The sequence below is a fragment of the Microcaecilia unicolor genome, chromosome 2 (genome assembly GCF_901765095.1).
Source record: "Microcaecilia unicolor chromosome 2, aMicUni1.1, whole genome shotgun sequence".
Lineage (NCBI taxonomy): Eukaryota > Metazoa > Chordata > Amphibia > Gymnophiona > Siphonopidae > Microcaecilia > Microcaecilia unicolor.
In genome coordinates this window covers 488,600,261-488,625,066 of record NC_044032.1, presented here as the reverse complement: position 1 = coordinate 488,625,066, position 24,806 = coordinate 488,600,261, and the positions used below count along the sequence as shown (strand labels likewise).

At 46.3% G+C, this 24,806-nt stretch overlaps 1 protein-coding gene across 2 annotated transcripts in view; it reads left to right on the top strand.

Moving 5' to 3' along the window:
* ZFYVE28 (zinc finger FYVE-type containing 28) overlaps positions 1-24,806 on the top strand; it is a 382,583-nt gene that overhangs the window by 330,715 nt on the left and 27,062 nt on the right. The window contains exon 10 of one of the 2 annotated variants that reach the window (XM_030191112.1): positions 989-1,140. In XM_030191112.1, coding sequence (XP_030046972.1) covers positions 989-1,140 — 152 coding nt within the window. Of the gene's footprint in view, positions 1-985; positions 1,141-24,806 lie in introns of both variants that reach the window. The other variant, XM_030191110.1, reaches the window with a different exon arrangement.

The following is a 24,806-nucleotide window of genomic DNA, read 5'->3' as shown; positions in this document are numbered from 1 at the left end:
TAGTACTCAACTTAATCCAGCGCAAGCACCACGTGATCCCTAAAACCAAAGTTTATAGAAAATGCAGACAGTGGGATGCCAAAGAATACATTTTTATTTCTATTTTTCTAAAACTGTTTTCGGAACATGTATTCTAAGGTGGATTAGCCCTCTGAAGAGTTTGACAAAACTTTTAAGTATATTGCAGTAAAACTTCCATGGTTAAAGATCATGTTTCTGAAAACTTTTCATAAGAGAATCTGAACATTTAGTATCCTCATCTGAAAGTGCATTCTGCAACTGGCGTATTCTTTTAAACATGGTTACAATATCATGTTAGCTTTGTGTTACGTTACTGACATTCTTAGCAACTTAATGTTTACACTGGCTCTACCTTGGTCAAAACAATTTTAGTGTCCATTTCTTTTTTCAACCCTAGCAGTAAAAATGGTTTTACAAATTTTTATTTAGATAATCCTGTTTAATCTTTGCAGATGGAATAACTGATGGACAGTTCTTGATTTCCTGGGTGTTGAGGGGTAGAGTTTTATTTTGAAAACCACCTATTTGGATATTTTAGAAAATTTCCTAGTTGGCAGGCTTGGCTTCAGACCCTCTTATTGGCTTTTCTCAATGTTGTGTTTCATTGTCAAGATTTTGATTTTAGTGCCTGATGCAATCAGTACTGTAAGTAGAGAGAGAACCATACTATCACTTGGCAGTATGAGGAAGACAATATATTAAAACTGTGATTCTTTTATTATATTTTTTGGGAAGTATCTTGTAGTTTCTATTAGTAATCTCTGGACACTCAAAATGCATTTTATAGCTAGCTTCTCAGACAATGTGAAATAGAAAATGGATGGAATGTACCTGGTTCTAGCAACTGTGGGAGAACGTATAACCACCATGTACAGCTGTAAATGAAAAATACCCTGTCAGATACCAGGTTTGAGATAAAAGAATGATGTTAAAGTTTTAGTTACTCTTTACTGCTTTTTTACAGCAGCTTAATGGCAAGTCCCGGTTCATCAGATGACTCAGATCAAGAAGAGATCCAACTTGCCCTACATGCAGCAAAAATAGCTTCAAGGGAAAAAATCAGATCCCGCTTTCACAGCAGCAGTGACCTTATTCATCGACTCTTTGTCTGCATCTCAGGTGCGTTTTCTCCTTTATTGGTTTTTAAAATGACCTTTGTTTAGAAGACAAAGAAGCAACTTGCTATAAGCACAAGAATTATCCTTGGAATTTCTTTATTTGTAATATTTTTTTAGACTCTAGTTGCTATGTATTTTTTTCTTTTTGTTTATAATCTTTTCTCTCCCCTGGATATGGGCTGAACAAATAATGTTACACTATATGGATGGGCAATATTTTGCTCTGAAATGGAAGTTTTAAGTTTTGTTTCTTTTTATCACCACTAATTCTTGGATTTCATTTGTATGGAATTAAGTTGAGAAAATTGTAATAAAAAAATACAATGCCATTTCAAAACATTTAGAGGTATAGTTACTAACATTCTTAAAGGGAATAATGCATGATTTTTGCCCCTTAGTGTACATTAAATAACTAAATTTTGTGTTATTTTACCATAATGCACTTTATTGTTACTGCGGATTGCATAAAGATAGAAAGCATACAAATATATGTAAAACACCTCATTATTATGCAAATTGAATAACTCAGCTTGCATTCAACACTGCAAACTGTGTTTTATGTGGAAAATTAATGCCCGCTTTAAGCTGACATTACCTTTGTATCCCAAGAGCATCAGGCCACTAACACACAGCCCCGACGCTCCCAGGCACCATCCTAACAGATCCAAAACAGAACATAAATGAACAGTGCTCCCTATAACCTCCCACCATAGGTCTCCCTCCATGGGCATATCTCTCTCAATACTCTGAAATTGTGAAGTTTACTGCTGATAACAAAAGTGAGGTGAACAATACTCTCAAATCAAAGTTGCACCAGCATCAAGTCAATCTTTTTCAAAAAGGACCAAACAACTAAGGTTTATACTTTTTTCTAGGGAGAAAAGAGATCTCAGAGGCCACTTAAAAAATCATATCCATACTCATATGCATAGGAAATACCTTCTCTATCATTGCTTTGGAAGGCAGGGATGTTGGGTAAGCAATTTATCTTAGGAGTGTGAGACACAGTAAGGTCACCCCATTCTTTAGGAGCTGGAGGAACCGTTTTCATACTTTGATGGTGCTTGAGTGGAGATACATTGGCTATACCCCCAAACGGAAGAAACTCGTTTTGAACACTTGGCGTGCCTACTTACAATCCTTACTTCACAAAGCCAGGAGTCTAGTCCTTACCATGTTATAGTCTTTTCATGATTTCCCATTTTAGGGGACTTTATTTCCATTTCTTCTGATTGGTTGGGGGGGAAGGGCTCCTTTCATGGTACATGCCATTGGAGAGTTGGATGTTTCTGACCTTTCATGGTACATGACATTGGAGAGTTGGATTTATCTGACTTGTAAGATCCTTTTTGGAGTTTTGGGGGGGGGGGGGGTTCAATCTAAAAGAAATTATTTTTTTTTATTCCGAGGGTGAGAGAAAGACGTGTCTTTTTCCTCCACGGTATTCTGAGGTGTTATAAAGAGCACAGATACTTCGGAGTTCTGGCTTTCTATATTGGCTGACACTGGATTTCTTTTTTGTTCCCTCTTTGATCTTGGTCTACCCTCATTCCCTGTTCCCCCCTTTTTTTTCGATCCTTGATGTTATTGTGTTGGTATTTGTTGCCTGTGCACTTGGTGGTTCTTTGCTACCGATCAATTTATCTTGTATTGTTGTTATCACCTACGATACATTTTCACATAAAGGAGGTTTGGATGGGGGAGATGGTCAGAGAGTAAATTGTTTACAGTTTTGATGACGGATTATTATGTACGCTTTGGCATTTGACTTATGTTACCAATTGCTGGATGCATGTGCTTTGCTGTGTCAGCAATAAAAAAAAATGTTGAAACATAAAAACTATGGTGAAAAGGGTTGTACACTATGGAAAGTAGTTAATAATGCTTACTTTTATCTTTTTTTTTCTTCTTCTAAGACTGAACTAGGCCCTTCTGTGCCTTTTAGAGGCTATCCATTAATGCTGTGGCAGAAAATTCAAGTTTTAAAACTACGGGGAAAAGGGTAGGGAGACTAGTTAATAAAGTTTGGGGTTTTTTGCTGAACCAAAGGGCACTGGAAATGCAGCACAAGCCAGTACTGAAATTGAGAAGGGTTCAAAAGAACACGCAAGCTTTGTCAGCACAAGGGGGCACCCTAGGGTGCAAGTCCCGGTCTTGACGACTGGTTGAGGTGAGAGAGCGGTCCCAGAAGGAGTCTTCACACACTTATGGCTGGTACTGAGAGGTAGCTGTAGCCTTCCTGCTATTCCTACTTCCCCTAGAACTACCTCAGCCTAACCCTATAGAAGTATTTTCCTTAAAGTGACCACAATTCCTAGCATTTCCCAAAACCAAGCTTTTATTGTGATTAGATACACAAAAGCACCAATAACAAAGTAAAATTCCCCTATCTTTAGAAGCAGTAGGGCATCAAACATATATGTTGGAGGAGTGGCCTAATTGTTAGAGCACTGGTCTTGAAATCCAGAGGTGGCTGTTCAAATCCCACTGCTGCTTCTTGGGCAAGTCACTTAACCCTCCATGTACAAACTTAGATTGTGAACCCTCTAGGGACAGTGTACCTGAATGTAACTCACCTTGAGCTACTACTGAAAAAGATGTGAGCAAAATCCAAATAAATAGCAGTGAGGATTTACTCCTACCAAAGCCCTTCTCTGGTTCCACACAGTATTGGTTATTCGTGGACAATTCCTCTCTTCCAGGTTCACCCTAACAGTTCCCTCTCTACTGTTTGCACAGCACTGCACAGAGGTTTAAACCTCTTTTACGTGCATCTAACATGTGCCACACCTAGGCTCTCAAACCCTTTTCCCAGTTCAGCCCACCAGTACTGTTCCCTTGGGTTACAAAGTTCCAACACACTGAGGTTTCTCCCCAACTGTAGCTTTGCTTCTCCCAGCCCAAACCACCTTCTATGCCCTCTTTCCAGACTGCAATAAAATCCTTTATACTTTCCCAAAGGCTTTTCTCTCCAAGCCCCCCACTTCCAAGGCTGTAATAACTTTCACATAGGCTTTCTCTCCCAGCCTCTCTTTACCTTCCTGGTAGATTAGGTGCTTTAGGGTCTATCCAATACCCAGGAATATCAGCCTGCATCTGTTACCCCATCCAAAACCACCTTCCAGGCTTCAATAAAATATTTTATACTTTCCCAAAGGCTTTTCTCTCCCAGCCTCTCTTTACCTTCCTGGTAGATTTAATGCTTTAGAGTCTATCCAATACCCACGAAATTTCACCCTGCCTGTGTTTCCCTGTGGTAGATTCAATGCTTTAGGGACCTTCCCATACCCAAGGAATTTCATTCTACATCTGTTCCTCTCTGTACTCTGTCTCTCTCCTTCAAATACTGCCTGCAGTGTGTGCTTCTAGCCACACCCTCTTGCCTCTGCTCAGGCAACTAATGCTCTATCTGCTCCAGCTGGGGAGAGACTAGCTCCTGGACTACCTGTCCCAAGAAGCTCTGCTCTCTAACCCCAGCTGTCTGCTGGAGGTACCTTCTGCTTGTTGCTTCCTGTTACTACCCCTCCCCCATGCATTCTGCTTTATCTGATTGCAGGGAGTTCCTTGGACGTAGACAAAGAAGCAAGCAGGTAAGGATATATTACTGAATATTCTTTTGACTTCCCTGGTAATAGTGTTTCCTGGGTGATCACAAGGTTTAAATCCTAATCTCTTGGCTCCCAGAGGTTTTGACCCAGCTTGCTTATCACAGCTTACAGAAAAAAACAGAGAAAATTATAAAACAGAAGTAGACAAAAACCTCTTTCTTTTGGACAAGGTCTGGCGTAAAGTGGAGAAAGATATGTTTGAGGTTTCAAAAAAAAGATAATGCTGATAGCCTCCATATAAAGTAATTACAATTAATCTATAAGCAATATCAGCAAAAGTCAGAAGAATATTGCCAATTTCTAGGCAGTAAAAATACAGAAGGTAGTTTAGCCCAGAGAAGACAGCAAGCTACAGATCTCACATGCCAGGCCATGCTTACAGAGGCAATTAAAGACACAGATCCTGCAGGAGAAAATGAGTCCCGATTTTCTGGCACCTCTAGGTATAGCTCTAGAACTTCAAAATCAAACAGAACAAGCCATTCCAGCAGGTCCGCTATTTGTTCTATTGCTATCAAATTGCAAATGGAAGCAGAGGCTGCCAAATCACGAATTCTTATAGAAAGCAAGAAGCAGCCATAAAAATTGAGAAACTTAGATTAGAAGAGAAAGAAAAGAAGGCTCCTGTCACCATGGCGTGTAAGAAGGCAGAGTTAGATATTGCCATGGAAATGTTGTAGCAGCAAGGAGAAACAGCTGCCATAGAGGTCCAAGTTAAGCTACTTGAAGAAGCCACAGGGCAGGATGGCAGCGAAATCCAGCATAGTCCTATTATCGCAGAAGATTCTGCCCAGTGAACTGCAGTATATGTGAAGGCTCATACCGTAGCACACAAAAGCTCGTAATCAGTCTGACTCATAAGAGTCCTCAGAGTTTGAGAAACTACATTCCTCCACACCAGGATCTAGATTGCCTGAAAGAAGCACGCCTAAGGCAAGCACGCCATGAAGGTTAACTGCCACCACAGTGATCCACACGTGCACACACATATTGGATACACTACCACTGACTCTCGCTCCAGGGAAGCACACCAAGGGAAACACTTCATTTCAACCTCAAACTCTGTCAAACTCTGTTGCTACATAGGAACTGGGCTCAAATAAAGGCTGAGCAGCTGCACCAAGGGAGGGCAACAAAATACCCTGTGATTAAGCAAGAGACACCCAATCAGCCACACTCCACACCTGACTCCAGAGAAACAACCAGCCATTAATACCTACCACCATCATGCTAGAAACTTCAGAGAGAGAAGATCTAGCAAAAAGATGGTGAACATGGAATGAAGGAGTAGCCTAGTGGTTAGTGAAGCGATTGTTTACACTTTCAAACAACAACAAAACCAGGGGACACAAGATGAAGCTAGAATATGGTAGATTTAAAACAAATAGGAGAAAGTTTTTCTTTACTCAGCCTGTAGTTAGACTCTGGAACTCGTTGCCGGAGAATGTAGTGACAGCAGCTGGCCTTATGGAATTTAAAGGGGGTTTGGACAGATTCCTGAGGGAAAAGTCCATTGAACATTAATAATTTTTTTTTTTTTTTTTGGGGGGGGGGGGGGGGGGGGTTGCCGGGTTTTTGAAGCCTTGATTGGCCACTGTCGGAGACAGGATTCTGGGCTTGGTGGGCCCTTAGTCTTTCCCAGTATGGCGCTGCTTATGCTTATGTACTTATGGGGAACTGAGTTTGATTCCCACTGCAGCTCCTTGTGAGTCTGGGCAAGTCACTTAATCCTCCATTGCCCTAGGTACAAATAAGTACCCATAGGCGGTCGGTGGCCCAACTGTTTGGGGAGGCTAAAGGGGGCGGGGTTAGGGGTGGAGCCAGGGGTGCAGCTTAAATCCATAATTGTCTGATAACACAGAAATAAATAAAAATAAAAGTCACAATTAATACCTTTTATTAAATATAGATATTAGATATGTATCATATGTCAAAGAATAAAGTGGTTGCTCAAAGCATATACTAACCACAATCGCTCAACTGCAAAACACTATGCACAATTTTGTGCAAAAACACACTCAGAACCTTACTGTACCATAAATATTACACTGGGCAGAACCTAATACACCAATATACCACCCATACGGAAAATGCAGACCGTCAACAATATGAAACAAGGGATCATAATATCACAATTCTCATGTAGAGCCACAAAACACCCTAATTCATGTTTAATGTGGGATAAAATGCCATAAATAAGTAAATAAATATAAACTTTTAATGTTGAGCACCTGATTCTCAAAGTGGACATATTCCAAACACTATAATGAAAATAAAATGATTTTTTTTCTACCTTTGTTGTCTGGTGACTGTTTTTCTGATCATGCAGGCCCAGTATCCGATTCTGCTGCTATCTGTCCTCTTAACTCTGTTTCCAGGGCTTCCTTTCCATTTCTTTCTTTCCTTTCCTCCTTTCTTCTTCATTTCTGGTCCTCAGCTTCTGCCTATTTTCTTCATCCATGTGCAGTTTTTCTCCTCTCTTTCTTTTCCCTCATCTCATCTCCTTCCTCACTCTTCCCTCCCCTCCACCCATGTCCAGCATTTTTTCTCTCTCCCCTCCTCTCCCCCTGCCCTGCAAGCACCCATACACAGCAACCCTCCTCTCCCCTGCCCTCCATACACCCATGTCCAGCAGTGATCCTCCTCTCCCCTGCCCTGCATGCACCCATTATACCCAGCGACCCTTCTCTCCCCTCCTTCCACAAATGCCCAGTGACTCCCTTCTCTCCCCTGCCACCCCCTCCCAAGTTTTTGGCGAATTCCTCCCCCTCCCTCCGGATCCGGTCCACTCATGTCACCGACCTGACTCTTCTGAGCTGTCAGCGCTAACTCTACCCCGCTGCGCTGGCGCTGCCGGCGTTCGCGCTTCAAAATGGCCGCCGAGACTTACAGGGCGGCCTCCAAGACTTCAGCAGAAGTCTCGCGAGGCCGCCTCTGGAAGTCTCGGCGGCCATTTTTAAAGCGCGAATGCCGGCAGCGCCAGCGCAGCAGGGGACAGTTAGCGCTGACAGCTCCGAAGACGAAGAGTCAGGTCGGTAACGTGAGGGACCGGATCCGGAGGGAGGGGGAGGAGCCGGCTCGCTGCGGCTAGCCTTCGATACCGGGCGCCTATGTAAGTACCTGTATATACTATGTAAACTGCTTTGAATATAGTTGCAAAAACCACAGAAAGATGGTATATCAAGTCCCATTTTCCTTCCCTTACCCAGTTCAGTGATTGCCCCAAAAAGTATAGAGGATGGAAATCTGATTTTAAGCCCACCCCAAAGCAAGAAATGAACCTCATAATAAACGATACGTATTAAAATTTGCACTTGCATCTGGCTGTACACTATTCTATAATATATGGCGCATACCAGGGGGCATGGCTATGGGCGTGTCAGTAGCATTCTGAAAAATTACAAGTGGCATTGTAGAATACAGCCTCAGTGCACCTAACGTGGGAGTCAGCCTTTACACCAGGTTAAAGCAGGTATAAGTTTAACGCCTAAATTAGTTGCAGGAATCAGCACTTATCACTATTCTGTAAAGGGCACGTGTCCCTTATAGAACTGTGCTTAGTTTCGATTTTTTCCAGCACCAAATTTTGAGTGCCACTTACTGAATCCAGCCCATAGCGACTGCTGCTGTTCAGTCAGTGCTTGCCTCTTTGACTGTGTCTCTGTAAGGCGCATCTTTAAACTCCACAGAATGTATCCCTCCTCCTCCTCTAGTGTCTGTTTCTTCTGTTTGTTTACCAGTTAATACATCCTTCCTTTTGGGGACTTCATCATCAAAGTCCTGGGGTGCCTGTTTTCCATCATTTCTCTTCTGAAAGCATTTTCATGGCCTCTTGAGGTTGGGACATCAGTTTCTGTTGTGATAGATAAAGATCAGTGGTGTAGCTAGGGACCCTAGGCGTAAAAATTGAGATGAGACCCCTATAACACCATTACACCCAAGGTTGTGGGGCCTGGGGGGAGGGGAGATAGAGAGCATGTACTTTCCCAAAGCTGACATATTCAAGTAAATTCATAAAAAAATACTTTTCTTCTACCTTTGTTGACTGAGCATTGCTTTGACCTTAGTGTCTCTCTTCTGCCTTTTCTCTCTCCAGTATATACTGGCCTTTTGATATTTCTTCTCTCTCTGTGTCCACCATTCATCTTTTCCTAGTGTCCTTATCTGTCCTGTCCAGCGACTCCCCTCTGTCACTGTTCTCCTCCCATGTTCAAGATCTCTTCTCTGTGTCCTGTCCAGCGTACACCCCTAAGTGTCCCTATCCCTCCCCTTGCATCCAGTATTACCCCTCTGTGTCCCTGTCCCTGTTCCCTCCAGGACCAGCACCTCTTCTGTGTCCTTTTCCCTTTCCAAGTCCAGCTTCTCTCTTCCATTCACCCTACACCCCGTCCCACTCTCCGTGGTCTGGCGTCTCTCTCACTCCCTTCCTCTCTTGGTCCAGCATGTCTCCTCAGCTCTGCCCCCATCCAGCATCTGCCCACTCTCTTCTCCCTACCCTTTGTTTCAGGTCTGTCGCTTTTCCGTCTGCTCTGCCCAAATCCAGCAACTCTCCTCCTTTGCCCCACCCCCAACGTCCAGTTTGGCACTTGTCCAACCTCCATCCTCCCCCCGTACCCATTTTCGGCATATCTCCCTTCCTGTACCTTACCTTCTTCCTTCCCCCTCCCCACAACCGCTTGGAAAGGCATTGCTCCGTCTCCTTTCTCCCCCACCAGTCCTCCACACATGACAGAGAACTGATACCTGCCTCTTTGGCTGGCAGCGCCTTTCCTCTGTCACATCCCACCCACGGGAAGTTCCATCAGAGAGTCAGAACTCAAGAAAGGCCCCACTAGCCAGAGAGGAAGGTTTCAATATGCTGTTCCATGTGTGGAGGACCGACAGGGAGCTGGAGCGATGCCAGACCTAGGGGCAGGGAGGGAAGGTGCAGTTTCAGGTGGCCTCTACTATTGAGCAGCCCTGGGTATTTTGCTGGGCTCACCCAATGGTAGCTACGCCCCTGATAAAGATATTTCTTTAAACAATGTGCGGGAAGCTATTCTTAGCTTAGAGGGATTGTCCTACAAAACAATCACTCAGTTATGTTCCTTTACTCAGAAAATAGTGACCAATTTGGATTCTAACTTTATAGTATTAGGTAAGTGTTTATTTTGATTAGAACCACAGATTTCTTACCTCTACTGTTAAAGATTCTCTTACTGTCCATTTATGGTGGTTTGGGGGGGAGGTTTAAATATTTAGAGTAAGAAATTTCCAGTTTTTAATTTTCTTTCTATTCATTTGTTGGCATATAAAATTTGATGAAAAAATATTTTAGGGAGGTGTTAACATTTCTTCTGATTGTGATACTTTACCTGTGGCTAATTGCTACTGTGTTCCTACCAAACTCTGAATTGAGTTGACTGAGGAGTTGGATTCCTTTCCCTCAGAGTTTTTTTTAAAATGTTTCTTAGAAAACTCACAGGATATTTCCACTAGAGCAATTCTTGTTACTTTTGCATCTGAGAAAGGTAAAATGTCTATTTTGAAAGTTTATTTCAGGATTAGGGATGCTCTGTTTTGTAGGGCTAAAATGTAAGTTTTTCCTGATGTTGCTCATGCAATACAGTTTCATCGGAAAGCTTTTTAGCTTTTGAAACCTCGGGTTTTGGCTTTAAGGTCTACGTTTTTCCTGATATTTTTGTGTAAATGTATTCTCTTTTTTTCAAGGTAATAATTATGTTTTTGTAGATTCCACACAGCTGGAGAAATTTCTGGATGAACATAAGGTAGAGTGATAACCCTGGGGTGATCAAGGATAGTGGTTTTAATTAATGCGCTGTTAAGGTCGAGGGGATTCTCACATTCGTTTTTCTAGTTTTGTTGTTCAATTCTTTATGTGGGCTAGTTGGATTGAATGGAAGTAATTTTTTTTTCCTTTGCTGTAGAAGTTGTATCAATTTTATTAATTTTTCTTTGAAATGTAGTTCCAAAATGCTTATTAAAAAAACAATAATGGGTTTTTATTATATTTTACCCTATTGATTGTCAAGATATACATTCACAAATTACACATTTAACAGTTGTTAGAAAATTTAAAATTCCTTGCTTTGTAAATGCATATAAGGCATTACCATATCAAATACATTTTAAAATTGCAAAGATATCATACACTATTCCTAGTCATTAATATTTAGTTAAAATTCATACAGACAAATCTGAATGAATGCAGTCTTTATAATAAAAAGAATTTCTTGGACGAATTCTCCCCCTCTCTCAGTGCTGGAACACAGAGCAGCAATAGAGCGGGCAAACCACACAAAATTTCTCAGCATGGATTAATGGTAATATACAGTCTTTTTTTTGTTAAAGCAATCTTTATCAAAGCTGTTTGGCATCTCACAAAACAGTAGAGTGACCATTAAAACAGGGCAGCTATGGTAAGAATCCTTTTTGGAGTTGTAGCAGCTGTAGTTAGAAAGTTCTTTCCTTTGTTCATGCAGCTTTTAAATACTTATATATATTAATAGTGAGTACATGAATATATATATATATATATATATATATATATATATATATATATATATATATATATATATATATATATATATATATATATATATATATATATATATAGTATAATCCAATTAGTGTAATTGGCTTTCTAGTAATTTTTCTGGTAAAGGGAAGAGTGTTAAGGATGACATGCCTTTTGAAGTGCTCGTTTTTACAGCTGCTCTTTGTTTTGAAGGTTTAAGATACTGGCAGTTTGTATGGATGAGCTTATTAATTTGCAGTGTAAGCCTTATTCTAGTTCTTAGAAGTATAGGACAAGAATACTAGCAGCCTTCACTTCCATCTTGTATGGTTCAACTTGATTCACATACTGCAGGTCCTTCATTTAAGTCAGAATATTGCCTATACACAATTAAGGCAGGTTTTAGCATTATGTGTCCCTTAACCCATGTTAAAGTGCTCTGAAGCTGGGAGTGGTGCCCTAATGCAGCGGTAATTTGGTTACTCTGTGTTTAATAGTAATGAGATGTAAAACATACAAATGTATGTAAAGCAGCTCATTACTATGTAAATACTATATAGCAGGTTATTTTACTGCCTGAGAGCATCAGACCACCAAACTACTACTTGGTTCTCCCAGGCCATACGTTAAAGGGGACAGCACATATAATCTATAGAAGTACCAGATCACCCTCCCTCCCAGGCTGAAACCCCTCATGGGCTTTCTTCCAAAGCAGTAACTGTCCCTGTTGTACCACAGTTTCCAGCACTCCCTCCTGCAACAGGAATGCCCCCCAGCCCAAAACACCAATTGAAAGTGTACCATCCCCCCTTCCAATGCCCCCCCCCCCAACTTATCTTTGATTAAAAATCCCTGATTTTTAGTGGTGCAGGCAGAAGCAATTCCTAGTCTAAACTAGATCCTGCAGTGCCTGCTAGAGGCTATCTGCTAATGCTGTGGTACAAAGTTCAAGTTTTAAAACTAGGGGGAAAAGAGTATGGAGAGTAGTTGATAAAGTTTGCTTTCTTATATTTTTATTCTGCCTATCACTAACCTACAATTCCTTCTTTAACCCCCAATCTTTGTTTCCAAAGCACAAGACAAAATAATGTTCACTTATCAGAGAAATGTCCTCTCAGAACTTCTCAGAAAGAAAGTTAAGTGGGACCTTTCCTCTTTATATAGTTTTGAATCTAAGGGGACTGCTTCAATCAGACCCTTTTAAGCTAACTCAGTAATCAGATTGGCCTTACTAACCCCTGCAAATATTCTACTTCCTCACACCTTAACACCTAATTCAGGTCAATGGCAGTGCTACCTCTCCAGCAACCAAAGAACAGAAAATAACTGTCTTTTAGTACAAGATTTGAGCATTCCTGCTATCCTTTTAAAGTTATTTGGCTGTTAAGTTTCTACCTCTAGAAAATGTTTCAGTTTAAAACTATGGGGAAAGTGTCTACTTCTAGAGAACATTTATTTATTTTTATTTATTTGTTACATTTGTATCCCACATTTTCCCACCTATTTGCAGGCTCAATGTGGCTTACATAGTACCTTAGTGGTGATCGCCAGTTTCGGTAGAACAAATACAAGGTGATATAGTAGTAGAGTAAAAGTTCATGTGTGAAAGACACATTGGGGAATCATAAGGAGGAGGTTAAGTTATGTCCAGTATGAGCTTTGGTTTTGTTATGTTGCAGGGTTCAGGCATTTAAGTTGGATCGTTAGGGTGTGCCTTTTTGAACAGGTTGGTTTTCAGTCATTTCCAGAAGCTTAGGTGGTCATATGTTGTTTTCACGGCGGTCGGTAATGCGTTCCATAATTGTGTGCTTATATAGGAGAAGCTGGATGCATAGGTTGATTTGTATCTGAGAACATTGCAGCTTGGGTGTTGGAGATTTAGGTATGTTCGTGTGGATCTTGTGTTTCTGGTTGGTAGATCTATAAGGCCTGTCATGTAACTCGGGGCTTCGCCATATATAATTTTATGGACCAGGGTGCAGATTTTAAATGCAATACGTTCTTTGATTGGAAGCCAATGCAGTTTTTCTCGAAGGGGTTTGGCGCTTTCGAATCTCAGTTTTCCGAATATAAGCCTGGCTGCTGTGTTTTGAGCAGTTTGGAGTTTCTTTATAAGTTGTTTTTTGCATCCCGCATAGATTCCATTGCAATAGTCTAGATGGTTTAGTACCATAGATTGTACTAATTTGCGAAATATTTCTCTCGGGAAGAAAGGTTTCATTCGTTTGAGTTTCCACATTGAGTGGAACATTTTCTTTGTTGTTGATTTCACTTGATTCTCTAGTGTTAGGTTTCGGTCGATTATAACTCCGAGAATTTTCAGATTATCTGCGATAGGTAGAGTGTGTTCTGGGGTGGCTATATTGGTGGGTTTGTTCGTATTGTATTGGGAAGAAAGAATGAGACAATATGTTTTTTCTGTGTTAAGTTTGAATTGAAATGCATCAGCCCATGAGTTCATGATGTTTAAGCTGAGTTTGATTTTGTTGGTGATTTCCGTTAGATCATGTTTGTAGGGGATGTATAATGTGACATCGTCTGCGTAAATGAATGGATTGAGGCCTTGGTTGGATAGGGCTTTGGCTATTGGGGTCATCATTAGATTCAAGAGGATCGGTGATAGTGGTGATCCTTGAGATACTCCACAGGCTGCTTTCCATGGTGAACGTATATTCGAATTTGACTTCACTTGATATGTTCTAGTAGTTAGGAAGCCCTTGATCCAGTTGAGTACTCTACCACGAAGTCCGAAGTATTCTAGGATGTTTAATAGTATTTTGTGATTTACCATGTCGAAAGCACTAGACATGTCGAATTGAAGGAGAAGGACGTTCTTGCCTGTTGCAATTTCATGTTTGAATTTGGCTAATAGAGTAATTAGTACTGTTTCGGTGCTGTGGGAGGAACGAAATCCTGATTGTGATTTGTGTAATAATGAGAATTTGTTTATGTAGTCGATAATTTGCTTGGCTCCCAGGCTTTCCATCAGTTTGACTGCCAGTGGTATAGATGCTACTGGGCGGTAGTTGGTGATATCACTACTACTACTACCACTACTATTTAGCATTTCTATAGCGCTACAAGGCATACACAGCGCTGCACAAACATAGAAGAAAGACAGTCCCTGCTCAAAGAGCTTACAATCTAATAGACAAAAAATAAATAAAGTAAGCAAATCAAACCAATTAATGTGGACGGGAAGGAAGAGAGGAGGGTAGGTGGAGGCAAGTGGTTACGAGTCAAAAGCAATGTTAAAGAGGTGGGCTTTCAGTCTAGATTTAAAGGTGGCCAAGGATGGGGCAAGACGTAGGGGCTCAGGAAGTTTATTCCAGGCGTAGGGTGCAGCGAGACAGAAGGCGCGAAGTCTGGAGTTGGCAGTAGTGGAGAAGGGAACAGATAAGAAGGATTTATCCATGGAGCGGAGTGCACGGAAGGGGTGTAGGGAAGGATGAGTGTGGAGAGATACTGGGGAGCAGCAGAGTGAATACATTTATAGGTTAGTAGAAGAAGTTTGAACAGGATGCGAAAACGGATAGGGAGCCAGTGAAGGGTCCTGAGGAGAGGGGTAGTATGAGTAAAGCGACCCTGGCGGAAGATGAGACGGGCAGCAGAGTTTTGAACCGACTGGAGAGGGGAGAGGTGACTAAGTGGGAGGCCAGCAAGAAGCAGATTGCCGTAGTCTAAACGAGAGGTGACAAGGGTGTTTTTTTCTTGGTATCTTTTAGTATAGGGGTGAGTAGGATGTTGCTGTTATCCTTTGGGAAGAGACCATGTTGGAGCATGTAGTTTAAGTGGGATGTGAGGTCTGTTATGAAGCGAAGGGGAGCGGATTTTAGTAGGTAACTGGGGCAGGTATCCAGTTTGCAGTGAGTCTTGGAGAATCTTTTTAATGCTTGGGTGACAGTTTCAACTGTGAGGGGGGCGAAGCTTGTCCAGGTTCTGTCCACTGGGTGTTCACCGTCGATTGGGTCCATACACTCGATGAAGTTTTCGATGTCAGTGATGTTCTGAGGTAACGTGTTACATAAGTTTATGATTTTTTTCGTTGAAGTATTTGGCAAGGTTGTCTGCAGATGAGATGTCTGTGTTGGTTGTGGTGATCAAGGAGGTGTCTAGTAGTTCACGAAGTAGAATAATTTCTTTGAGTCTTTGTTGTCTGGCCCTATTTTGGTTTTGTAGTACAGCCTTTTGGCTTGTCTTGTTGCGTATTTGTAGCTTCTTTGTGTTTGTTTCCATGCGTTGAGTGTTTGTGTGTCTTTTTTTTTTCCATGCTCATTCTAATTTCCTTGATTGTGGTGTTAGTTTTTTTAGTTCTTCGTTGTATCATGGTATCGAGTTATGTCTGCGTGAGGTTTTTGTTTGTAGGGATGCTATGGGAAAAGGGTTGTACACTATGGAAACTAGTTAATAATGCTTGCTTCTCTCTCTCTCTCTCTTCCCCCCCCCCTCCCTCTCCTAAGACTAAACTAGGTCCTGCAGTGCCTGCTAGAGGCTATCTGCTAATGCTGTGTTACAAAGTTCAGGTTTTAAAACTAGGGGGGAAGGAGTATGGAGATATAAAGTTTGCTTTTTATATTTTTATTCTGCCTATCACTAACCTACAATTCCTTCTTTAAACCCCAATCTTTAAGTTCCCAAAGCACAAGGCAAAATAATGTTCACATACCAAAGTCTGTCTTTATAGCATCTTGTGTGCTATAACCATCAGTGGATTCCTTTGTTTTGCGAAAATGATGGGTCATGGTTTTACTTCAGTAGAGAGCCTGAACATGCTCATGTCCTGTTCACCACAAAGATACTGTAATGGCATTCCAATACACTAGAGTTTATCTGGGGAGTAGGTTTATCTAGATTCCTCATTTTGCTTTTCCTGTACTCATGACAGTTATTAAAATCTGTATTTTCTAGAAAATTCCAAAACTTAATACTTTGAAAATGTCAAAGGGGACAAAGTATTTGAATTAATTTCTAAAATGTATATGAAATTAGGCTTTAAAATTCCAAGTTGATTTTCATATACATTCAGTTAAAATAAGTAAATGAACCTGGGAAATTTGTGTGTGCCAAAGAGGAGTGGTGTACACAGAATTTGGGTGGGATAATTATCGAAGCAGAAGTACGTGTATGCTTATGAAAGTGTTATGGTACCCACACATGGAAAAGAATGTGCACACCATTTATCTATACATGTAGATATCAAATTACCCTCATATCACCAAAATTTGAATGTAGTTGTGGCAGGATGTTAACACCCTCTGTTATACATGCTTAGAGTTTCAGTCAAAAGACAAAAAAGGGACCATCCCTCATAGTTCAAAGCCTACATTTGAATCCTTTCCAAGAAGCAAAAAGTAATCCACCCCTCCTTTTTTTTTTCTTGCTTTGACCATGGATTTGGCACTTTATTGGGCAGCCACATTTACTGCACCCTTTGCACATGTAATTGTGCAGAATATTACCACTTATGCATGTAAGTGGACATTTGTCCACAAAAGTGCCTATGTGTTGTTCTGTAACAGCGTATGTAAATAACTTATTGTGTGAATGCAAGGAGTTGTATACATGGATGGAGTTTGAGTGGGGTTTCTACTTATGCACATAATTTGTAGACTACTATAAGTTACACATGGCTGCTGTAACTGGGAGCATGTAAATGTAAGTCACGCTGATAGTGGGTTACACCAGTTGTCGCGTCCCTGTTGTTTCTTGGTTGGTGAGCCCTCAAGTTCCCCGAGGCCCCACAAGGCCCCAGAGGGCAGCCGAGCACCCCGAATCTTCACCCGAGGCGACCGCCGTTCACCGAGGGTTGAGCCCTCAGCTGCAGGCGGCCAGCAGGACTGCTGGAACCGCGGGGTGACGGCTGACCTGGCTGACAGTAAGCACACAGTCTTTAAGGGAGGACTAGCAGAGGCGGCTAGGACTCCGAGAGGAGATTCAGGCTCTGGAGATGGCTAGCCGGATGGCTAGCTGAAAACACAGTCTCTGAAGGGGGCTAGCAGGACGGCTAGCTGAAGAGGAGCACTGTCTCTGGAATTGGCTAGCAAGGACGGCTAGCGGAAGACACAGTCTCTGAAGGGGGCTAGCAGGACGGCTAGCTGAAGAGGAGCACTGTCTCTGGAGTAGGCTAGCAAGGACGGCTAGCGGACGACACAGTCTCTGAAGGGGGCTAGCAGGACGGCTAGCTGAAGAGGAGCACTGTCTCTGGAGTTGGCTAGCAAGGACGGCTAGCGGAAGACACAGTCTCGGAAGGGGGCTAGCAGGACGGCTAGCTGAAGAGGAGCACTGTCTCTGGAGTAGGCTAGCAAGGACAGCTAGCGGACGACACAGTCTCTGAAGGGGGCTAGCAGGATGGCTAGCTGAAGAGGAGCACTGTCTCTGGAGTTGGCTAGCAAGGACGGCTAGCGGACGACACAGTCTCTGAAGGGGGCTAGCAGGACGGCTAGCTGAAGAGGAGCACTGTCTCTGGAGTTGGCTAGCAAGGATGGCTAGCGGAAGACACAGTCTCTGAAGGGGGCTAGCAGGACGGCTAGCTGAAGAGGAGCACTGTCTCTGGAGTAGGCTAGCAAGGACGGCTAGCGGACGACACAGTCTCTGAAGGGGGCTAGCAGGACGGCTAACTGAAGAGGAGCACTGTCTCTGGAGTTGGCTAGCAAGGACGGCTAGCGGACGACACAGTCTGAAGGGGGCTAGCAGGACGGCTAGCTGAAGAGGAGCACTGTCTCTGGAGTTGGCTAGCAAGGACGGCTAGCGGAAGACACAGTCTCTGAAGGGGGCTAGCAGGACGCAACCCCTGTGTCGGCTTCTGACAAACAAAACGGAAGCGCTGGATCCCTTCCGTCTCGGGGTTTAAATCCCCCGCCCGTCCTTCCTCTGGTAACAGCTGGAGCCAATCCTCTTCGCCCAGGCAGGCAGAGGGGGCCCGGATTGGTGCCCCTGTCTGGCGGGCGGAGTCTCCCCGTTGGTGCGCCAATCCGGCGCAAGTGGGCGGAGCTGCCTCGCTGGTCCTGCTCCAACGAGGAGGACGACGACGCCGGCGCCGCCATCTTGGCCGGCGGATCTCCTTCTCCGAGGCCGGCGCTTGCTTCCTCGGATCGCCGGCCTCGGTGCAGCCAGCGGCAGCGCCGGCCCTGTCGGCAGCCTCATCCCGCCGTCCCGGATCCCGTGGGCGCCCCTGGTTACCGCTCCCTCCTGCGGGCCGCCAGGTAAGAGCCCGGGACGGGACAGTGTCCTCCCAGGATGCCCCCTTCTCCCGGGGCCCGGGTTTGGACGGATATCGGGCGTGGAAGGCTTTAACCAACTCTGGAGCATGTACATTAGCAGCGGGTTCCCAGGAGTTGTCTTCGGGACCGAAATATTTCCATGATAACAAATAATACAGCCTTCCCCGCCGCCTTTTAGAGTCGAGGACCTCTTCTACTTCATACTCTGGATCAAGAGTAACCTCGAGAGCTTCCTCTTCGGATGGGTGAGGGTGCCACTTGGACCCCCGAAATCTCTTCAATAGGGAGATATGAAAGGCGTTGTGCACTCGCAGGGTCCTTGGTAACCGCAACCGGTACGTGACTGGTCCAATTCGTTCTTGGATAGCAAAAGGTCCAGCATACTGAGGTCCCAGTTTCCGGGAGGGCACCCGGAGCCTCAGGTACTTAGTGCTTAACCATACCTTCTGCCCCGGCTGGAGCACTGGGGCGGGTCGCCGGTGGCGATCGGCAAAGACCTTATCTTGGGCAACGGTCTTCTGTAGTTGCTCCCTAGCCATCCCCCAGACCTTCTGCAGATCCGCCAGGGTTTGGTCCCCCAAAGGGGTTACCACTGTCGAAGGGAACGGCCCTGGAAGCCGAGGATGTCGTCCGTATACCAAGAAGAACGGGGAGTGTCCTGAGGATGAATGGTCACTCTGGTTATAAGCAAACTCGGCCCATGGAAGCAGAGAGGCCCAGTTACCTTGTCGTTGGTTGACAAATGCCCGCAAGAATCCTTTCAATGTTTGGTTAATCCTCTCGACCATGCCGTTGGTTTGGGGATGGTAGGCGGATGAAAAGTGAGTCTCTACTCCCAAAGCCGTGCACAAGGCTCTCCAGAAGCGTGAGGTAAATTGGGGTCCCCGGTCACTGACGATCCGACTGGGCAGCCCATGTAGCCGAAAAATGTGTTGAATGAAAGCCTGGGCTAGAGAGGCCGCCGAAGGAAGGCTCGATAATGGAACAAAATGAGCCATTTTAGAGAAACGGTCTACCACAACCCAAATCACAGTATGGCCCTGGGAGCGGGGTAGGTCGGTGATGAAATCCATGGATAACTCCGTCCAGGGAATGGTCGGTACGGGCAGTGGTTGCAGGTCCCCCACGGGGGGCCCTGTTAATGGCTTGGTCCGTGCACATACAGGGCACGAGGTAACAAATTGGAGAACATCCCGCCTCATTTGCGGCCATTGGTACTGTCTCGCGATGAACCGGAGGGTTTTTTGATACCCGAAGTGCCCGGCCCATCTAGATGAGTGCCCCCATTGCATTATTCTTTTTCGGTCGGCGGCCGACACGAACTCCTTAGTCGGCGCAACTTCCCCTGTAGCCGCACTGAGACATGCGGGATTTAACATAGAATGGACCTCCTTGGTCTCTTCTGGAGCTTCAAATGCTCGGGAGAGCGAGTCCGCTGGGGTATTCTGAGACGCCGCCCGGAATACTAACTGAAAGTGAAACCTGGCAAAGAATAACGACCATCGGGCCTGTCGGGGGTTTAACCGCTGAGCCTCTTGGAGGTATAGGAGGTTCTTGTGATCAGTGATTACCGTAAATCGGTGCTCCGCTCCCTCCAGCAGGTGCCTCCATTCCTGCAGGGCTAATTTCAGGGCCAAGAGTTCTCTATCCCCTACCGTATAATTCCGTTCTGCTGGGGAGAATTTTCGTGAGAAGAATGAGCACGGTTGACGCCGGCCTCCGGGGTTGACTTGAGAGAGGACCGCCCCGGCCCCCAAGGCGGACGCGTCCACTTCTACAATAAATGGTTTCTCGGGATCGGGGGCCAGCAGGATGGACGCTGACTCGAAGGCCTCCTTTACCTGACGAAAAGCCGCTTGCGCCTCTGGCGGCCAATCCCGGACCTTCGCGTTCTTTTGGGTGAGCGCCGTCAGTGGCGCTGTCAGTTGGGAATACTGAGGGATAAACTGGCGATAGTAATTTGCGAACCCCAGGAACCGTTGCAGTGCCTTCAATCCCAACGGTTGTGGCCACTCTCGAATTGCCCGGAGTTTGTCTGGCTCCATCTGTAGGCCCCCGGGTAGCAGAATATGTCCTAAAAAGGGTAATGACCGCTGATGGAAAGCGCATTTACTGAGTTTAGCGAATAGACGGGCTTGTCTTAACCGGTACAGCACAGCGCGGACGTGGCCCGTATGCTCCGCGGGGTCCTTAGAGTAAACCAGAATGTCATCCAGGTATACAATCACCGTGGAGTTCAGCAAATCCTCTAGCACGTAGTTAATAAGACGTTGAAACACCGCAGGGGCATTACATAGGCCGAATGGCATCACCCGATATTCAAAATGTCCCTCGTGGGTGTTAAAAGCCGTTTTCCATTCGTCCCCTGACCGGATTCGAACCAAGTTGTAGGCCCCCCGCAAATCCAATTTAGTGAATATCTGCGCTCCTTGCAACCTGTCAAAGAGCTCGGGAATGAGCGGGAGAGGAAAACGATCTTTCACGGTGATGGCATTTAATCCCCGATAGTCAATACAGGGCCTCAGGGACCCATCCTTCTTGGTAACAAAAAAGAATCCCGCCCCCGCTGGAGACGTAGAGGGCCGGATGAACCCTCTCCGCAGGTTCTCCCGGATGTATTCTTGCATTACCTTGGACTCTCCTCGGGACAGAGTGTACAGTCGGCCCCGAGGGGGCACGGTTTCCACCTTCAGATTAATGGCACAGTCAAAAGACCGATGAGGCGGTAGCACCTCCGCTTCCTTGGGATTAAACACATCAGCAAAGTCTCTATAATCCATAGGCAGCGAGCCCAGCTCTACCCGTCCCTCACCGGGCAGCGTATTTAAGGCAGGGCAGCTGCCAGCCCGGCCCTTACAACAGGTCTGCTGACAGGGACTACCCCAAGCTTGAATCCTTCCCCCGGGCCAGTCCGATAATAGGGTTGTGGCACCGTAGCCACAGCAGCCCCAGGACCACCGGGTGGATGGTCCGGGATAGCACTAGGAATTGGACCTCCTCCCGGTGATCCTCCCCCACCTGTAATCCCAACACGGGGGTGATCTCCGTGACCGGCTGGGGAAGGGTAGTTCCCTGGATGGAGGTTATTCGCAGCGCCGGCCGCCGCGGGAGCGTAGGCCAGCCCATTTGCTGCAGCAGTTCGAGTCCGATAAAGTTGCCCCCGGACCCCGAGTCCACCAGGGCCCGGGTCTGGATCGTGGCCTCTTGCCACCGTAACATTACTGGCAGGGTTATCAAGGAGTCCGGTAGGGGAGCGGAGTGCCCCAAGAACCCTCCCCTCAGGGTGCCTTGGGGGAAGCATTTCCCGGCCGGACGGGACAAGTCCGGATGAAATGACCAGCCTCACCACAATAGAGGCACAGTCCGTTCGACAGGCGTTTCTGTCTGTCGGAGGGAGCCAGCCGTTGACGGCCCATCACCATCGGCTCTTCCCCGGGCTCCGTGGAGTCCCGGTTCCCCTGGCGAGGGGATGGCCCTTTGCCCATCCGGGACGTCCCTCGCGCCCACTTCTGCCGCTCCGCCCGGGCTCTGGCTCGCTCCTGGAACCGGGTGTCTACTCGTATACAGAGCGAGATGAGGGCATCCAATTGTCCTGGGACCTCCCGTCCAGCCAATTCGTCCTTGATCCGTTCTTGTAAGCCTTCCATAAAGATGGCCATCAAGGACTCCGGATTCCAACGCAGCTCCGTGGCTAAGGTCCGAAACCGGATGGCGTAATCGGCCACCGTCCCTTCTCCCTGATGAATCCGCAGCAGTTCCGACGCCACGGAGGAGGGTCTCCCAGGAAGGTCGAACACCATCCGGAACCGGCGCTGAAATTCACTATAATCATCCAAGATGGGGTCTTGCTGTTCATTTAGGGGGGCCACCCAGGCCTGGGCCTTCCCTTCGCAGAGGCCCATAATGTAGCCCACCTTACTTTGGTCCGAAGCAAATGCCTCCGGTTGCATCCGGAAGGCCAGGTTACACTGGTTGAGGAACCCCCGACAGCCTCCGGGGGTCCCATCATATCGAGCTGGTTCAGGGAACCGAGGTCCCATGCGGAACCCTCCCACACGGGGAGCCGCTGCGGCCCCCTGGACCGCAGCGGCCTGGTTCTGTACCTGAAGCGTGGAAAGTTGCGAGCATACGTTCTGAAGCGCCCCAGACAGGGCGTTAAGCTGCTCCTGCTGCTGCTGGAGTACCTTGGCCAGGTCCCGTAGATCAGGTTGCGTTGGCGAGCTCATGGCTTCCGTTTCCTGTCGCGTCCCTGTTGTTTCTTGGTTGGTGAGCCCTCAAGTTCCCCGAGGCCCCACAAGGCCCCAGAGGGCAGCCGAGCACCCCGAATCTTCACCCGCGGCGACCGCCGTTCACCGAGGGTTGAGCCCTCAGCTGCAGGCGGCCAGCAGGACTGCTGGAACCGTGGGGTGACGGCTGACCTGGCTGACAGTAAGCACGCAGTCTTTAAGGGAGGACTAGCAGAGGCGGCTAGGACTCCGAGAGGAGATTCAGGCTCTGGAGATGGCTAGCCGGATGGCTAGCTGAAAACACAGTCTCTGAAGGGGGCTAGCAGGACGGCTAGCTGAAGAGGAGCACTGTCTCTGGAATTGGCTAGCAAGGACGGCTAGCGGAAGACACAGTCTCTGAAGGGGGCTAGCAGGACAGCTAGCTGAAGAGGAGCACTGTCTCTGGAGTAGGCTAGCAAGGACGGCTAGCGGACGACACAGTCTCTGAAGGGGGCTAGCAGGACGGCTAGCTGAAGAGGAGCACTGTCTCTGGAGTTGGCTAGCAAGGACGGCTAGCGGAAGACACAGTCTCGGAAGGGGGCTAGCAGGACGGCTAGCTGAAGAGGAGCACTGTCTCTGGAGTTGGCTAGCAAGGACGGCTAGTGGAAGACACAGTCTCTGAAGGGGGCTAGCAGGACGGCTAGCTGAAGAGGAGCACTGTCTCTGGAGTAGGCTAGCAAGGACGGCTAGCGGACGACACAGTCTCTGAAGGGGGCTAGCAGGACGGCTAGCTGAAGAGGAGCACTGTCTCTGGAGTTGGCTAGCAAGGACGGCTAGCGGACGACAGTCTCTGAAGGGGGCTAGCAGGACGGCTAGCTGAAGAGGAGCACTGTCTCTGGAGTTGGCTAGCAAGGACGGCTAGCGGAAGACACAGTCTCTGAAGGGGGCTAGCAGGACGCAACCCCTGTGTCGGCTTCTGACAAACAAAACGGAAGCGCTGGATCCCTTCCGTCTCGGGGTTTAAATCCCCCGCCCGTCCTTCCTCTGGTAACAGCTGGAGCCAATCCTCTTCGCCCAGGCAGGCAGAGGGGGCCCGGATTGGTGCCCTTGTCTGGCGGGCGGAGTCTCCCCGTTGGTGCGCCAATCCGGCGCAAGTGGGCGGAGCTGCCTCGCTGGTCCTGCTCCAACGAGGAGGACGACGACGCCGGCGCCGCCATCTTGGCCGGCGGATCTCCTTCTCCGAGGCCGGCGCTTGCTCCCTCGGATCGCCGGCCTCGGAGCAGCCAGCGGCAGCGCCGGCCCTGTCGGCAGCCTCATCCTGCCGTCCCGGATCCCGTGGGCGCCCCTGGTTACCGCTCCCTCCTGCGGGCTGCCAGGTAAGAGCCCGGGACGGGACACCAGTATTCTATAATGGAATCTGTGTGACCAGATGCCATTATAGAATAGGACTCGCTGTGCGACATTGAGGCACCTAAATGAAGGTGTCCACTTACAGAACTGCCCCCTTAATGCCAGTTAATATCCTTTGCAACTTAAAGGCTGAAGATTTCACCTGAGGTCTTAAACTCTAGTCAGGACATTAACCAAACACTTGACTACATATACAATCAAAATACTTCATAAATATAAAGGCGGGAATTGTATGAAAGGCACCGAGATTTGGCGCAGAGTTATATGCTGTAAACAGCACTCCAAGTTGAGCACCGTTTATTGAATAACACAGCCCATTTCCATAACCAAAGTTGAGTGCCAGTATTTACACCGGCTGCAACTTGATGTAAATGCCAATGCCCAACTTTGGGTATTTTGACGCGGAACTGGGGCTATTCTATAACCCTGGAAGAAACTTTTAGGAGCACCCTTGCCACCCACCTTCCCCTCCTTTTGGAGTTGTATGCTAGGGGACTTAGGCACTTGGGGTTATAGAATAGGGTGCAGAGAGATGCACGTGCAGATTTCGATTATTGCCAATTTACTGCAATAATTGTAACATTAAATGCAATTAATTGACTCATAAGCTAATTAATTTTGTGCATGGATCTTTGATCCACAAGCAAATTTCAGTACTGAAATCCCGGTGCTGTATATAGAATCCAAGGATAAGTGCCTTTAATCTA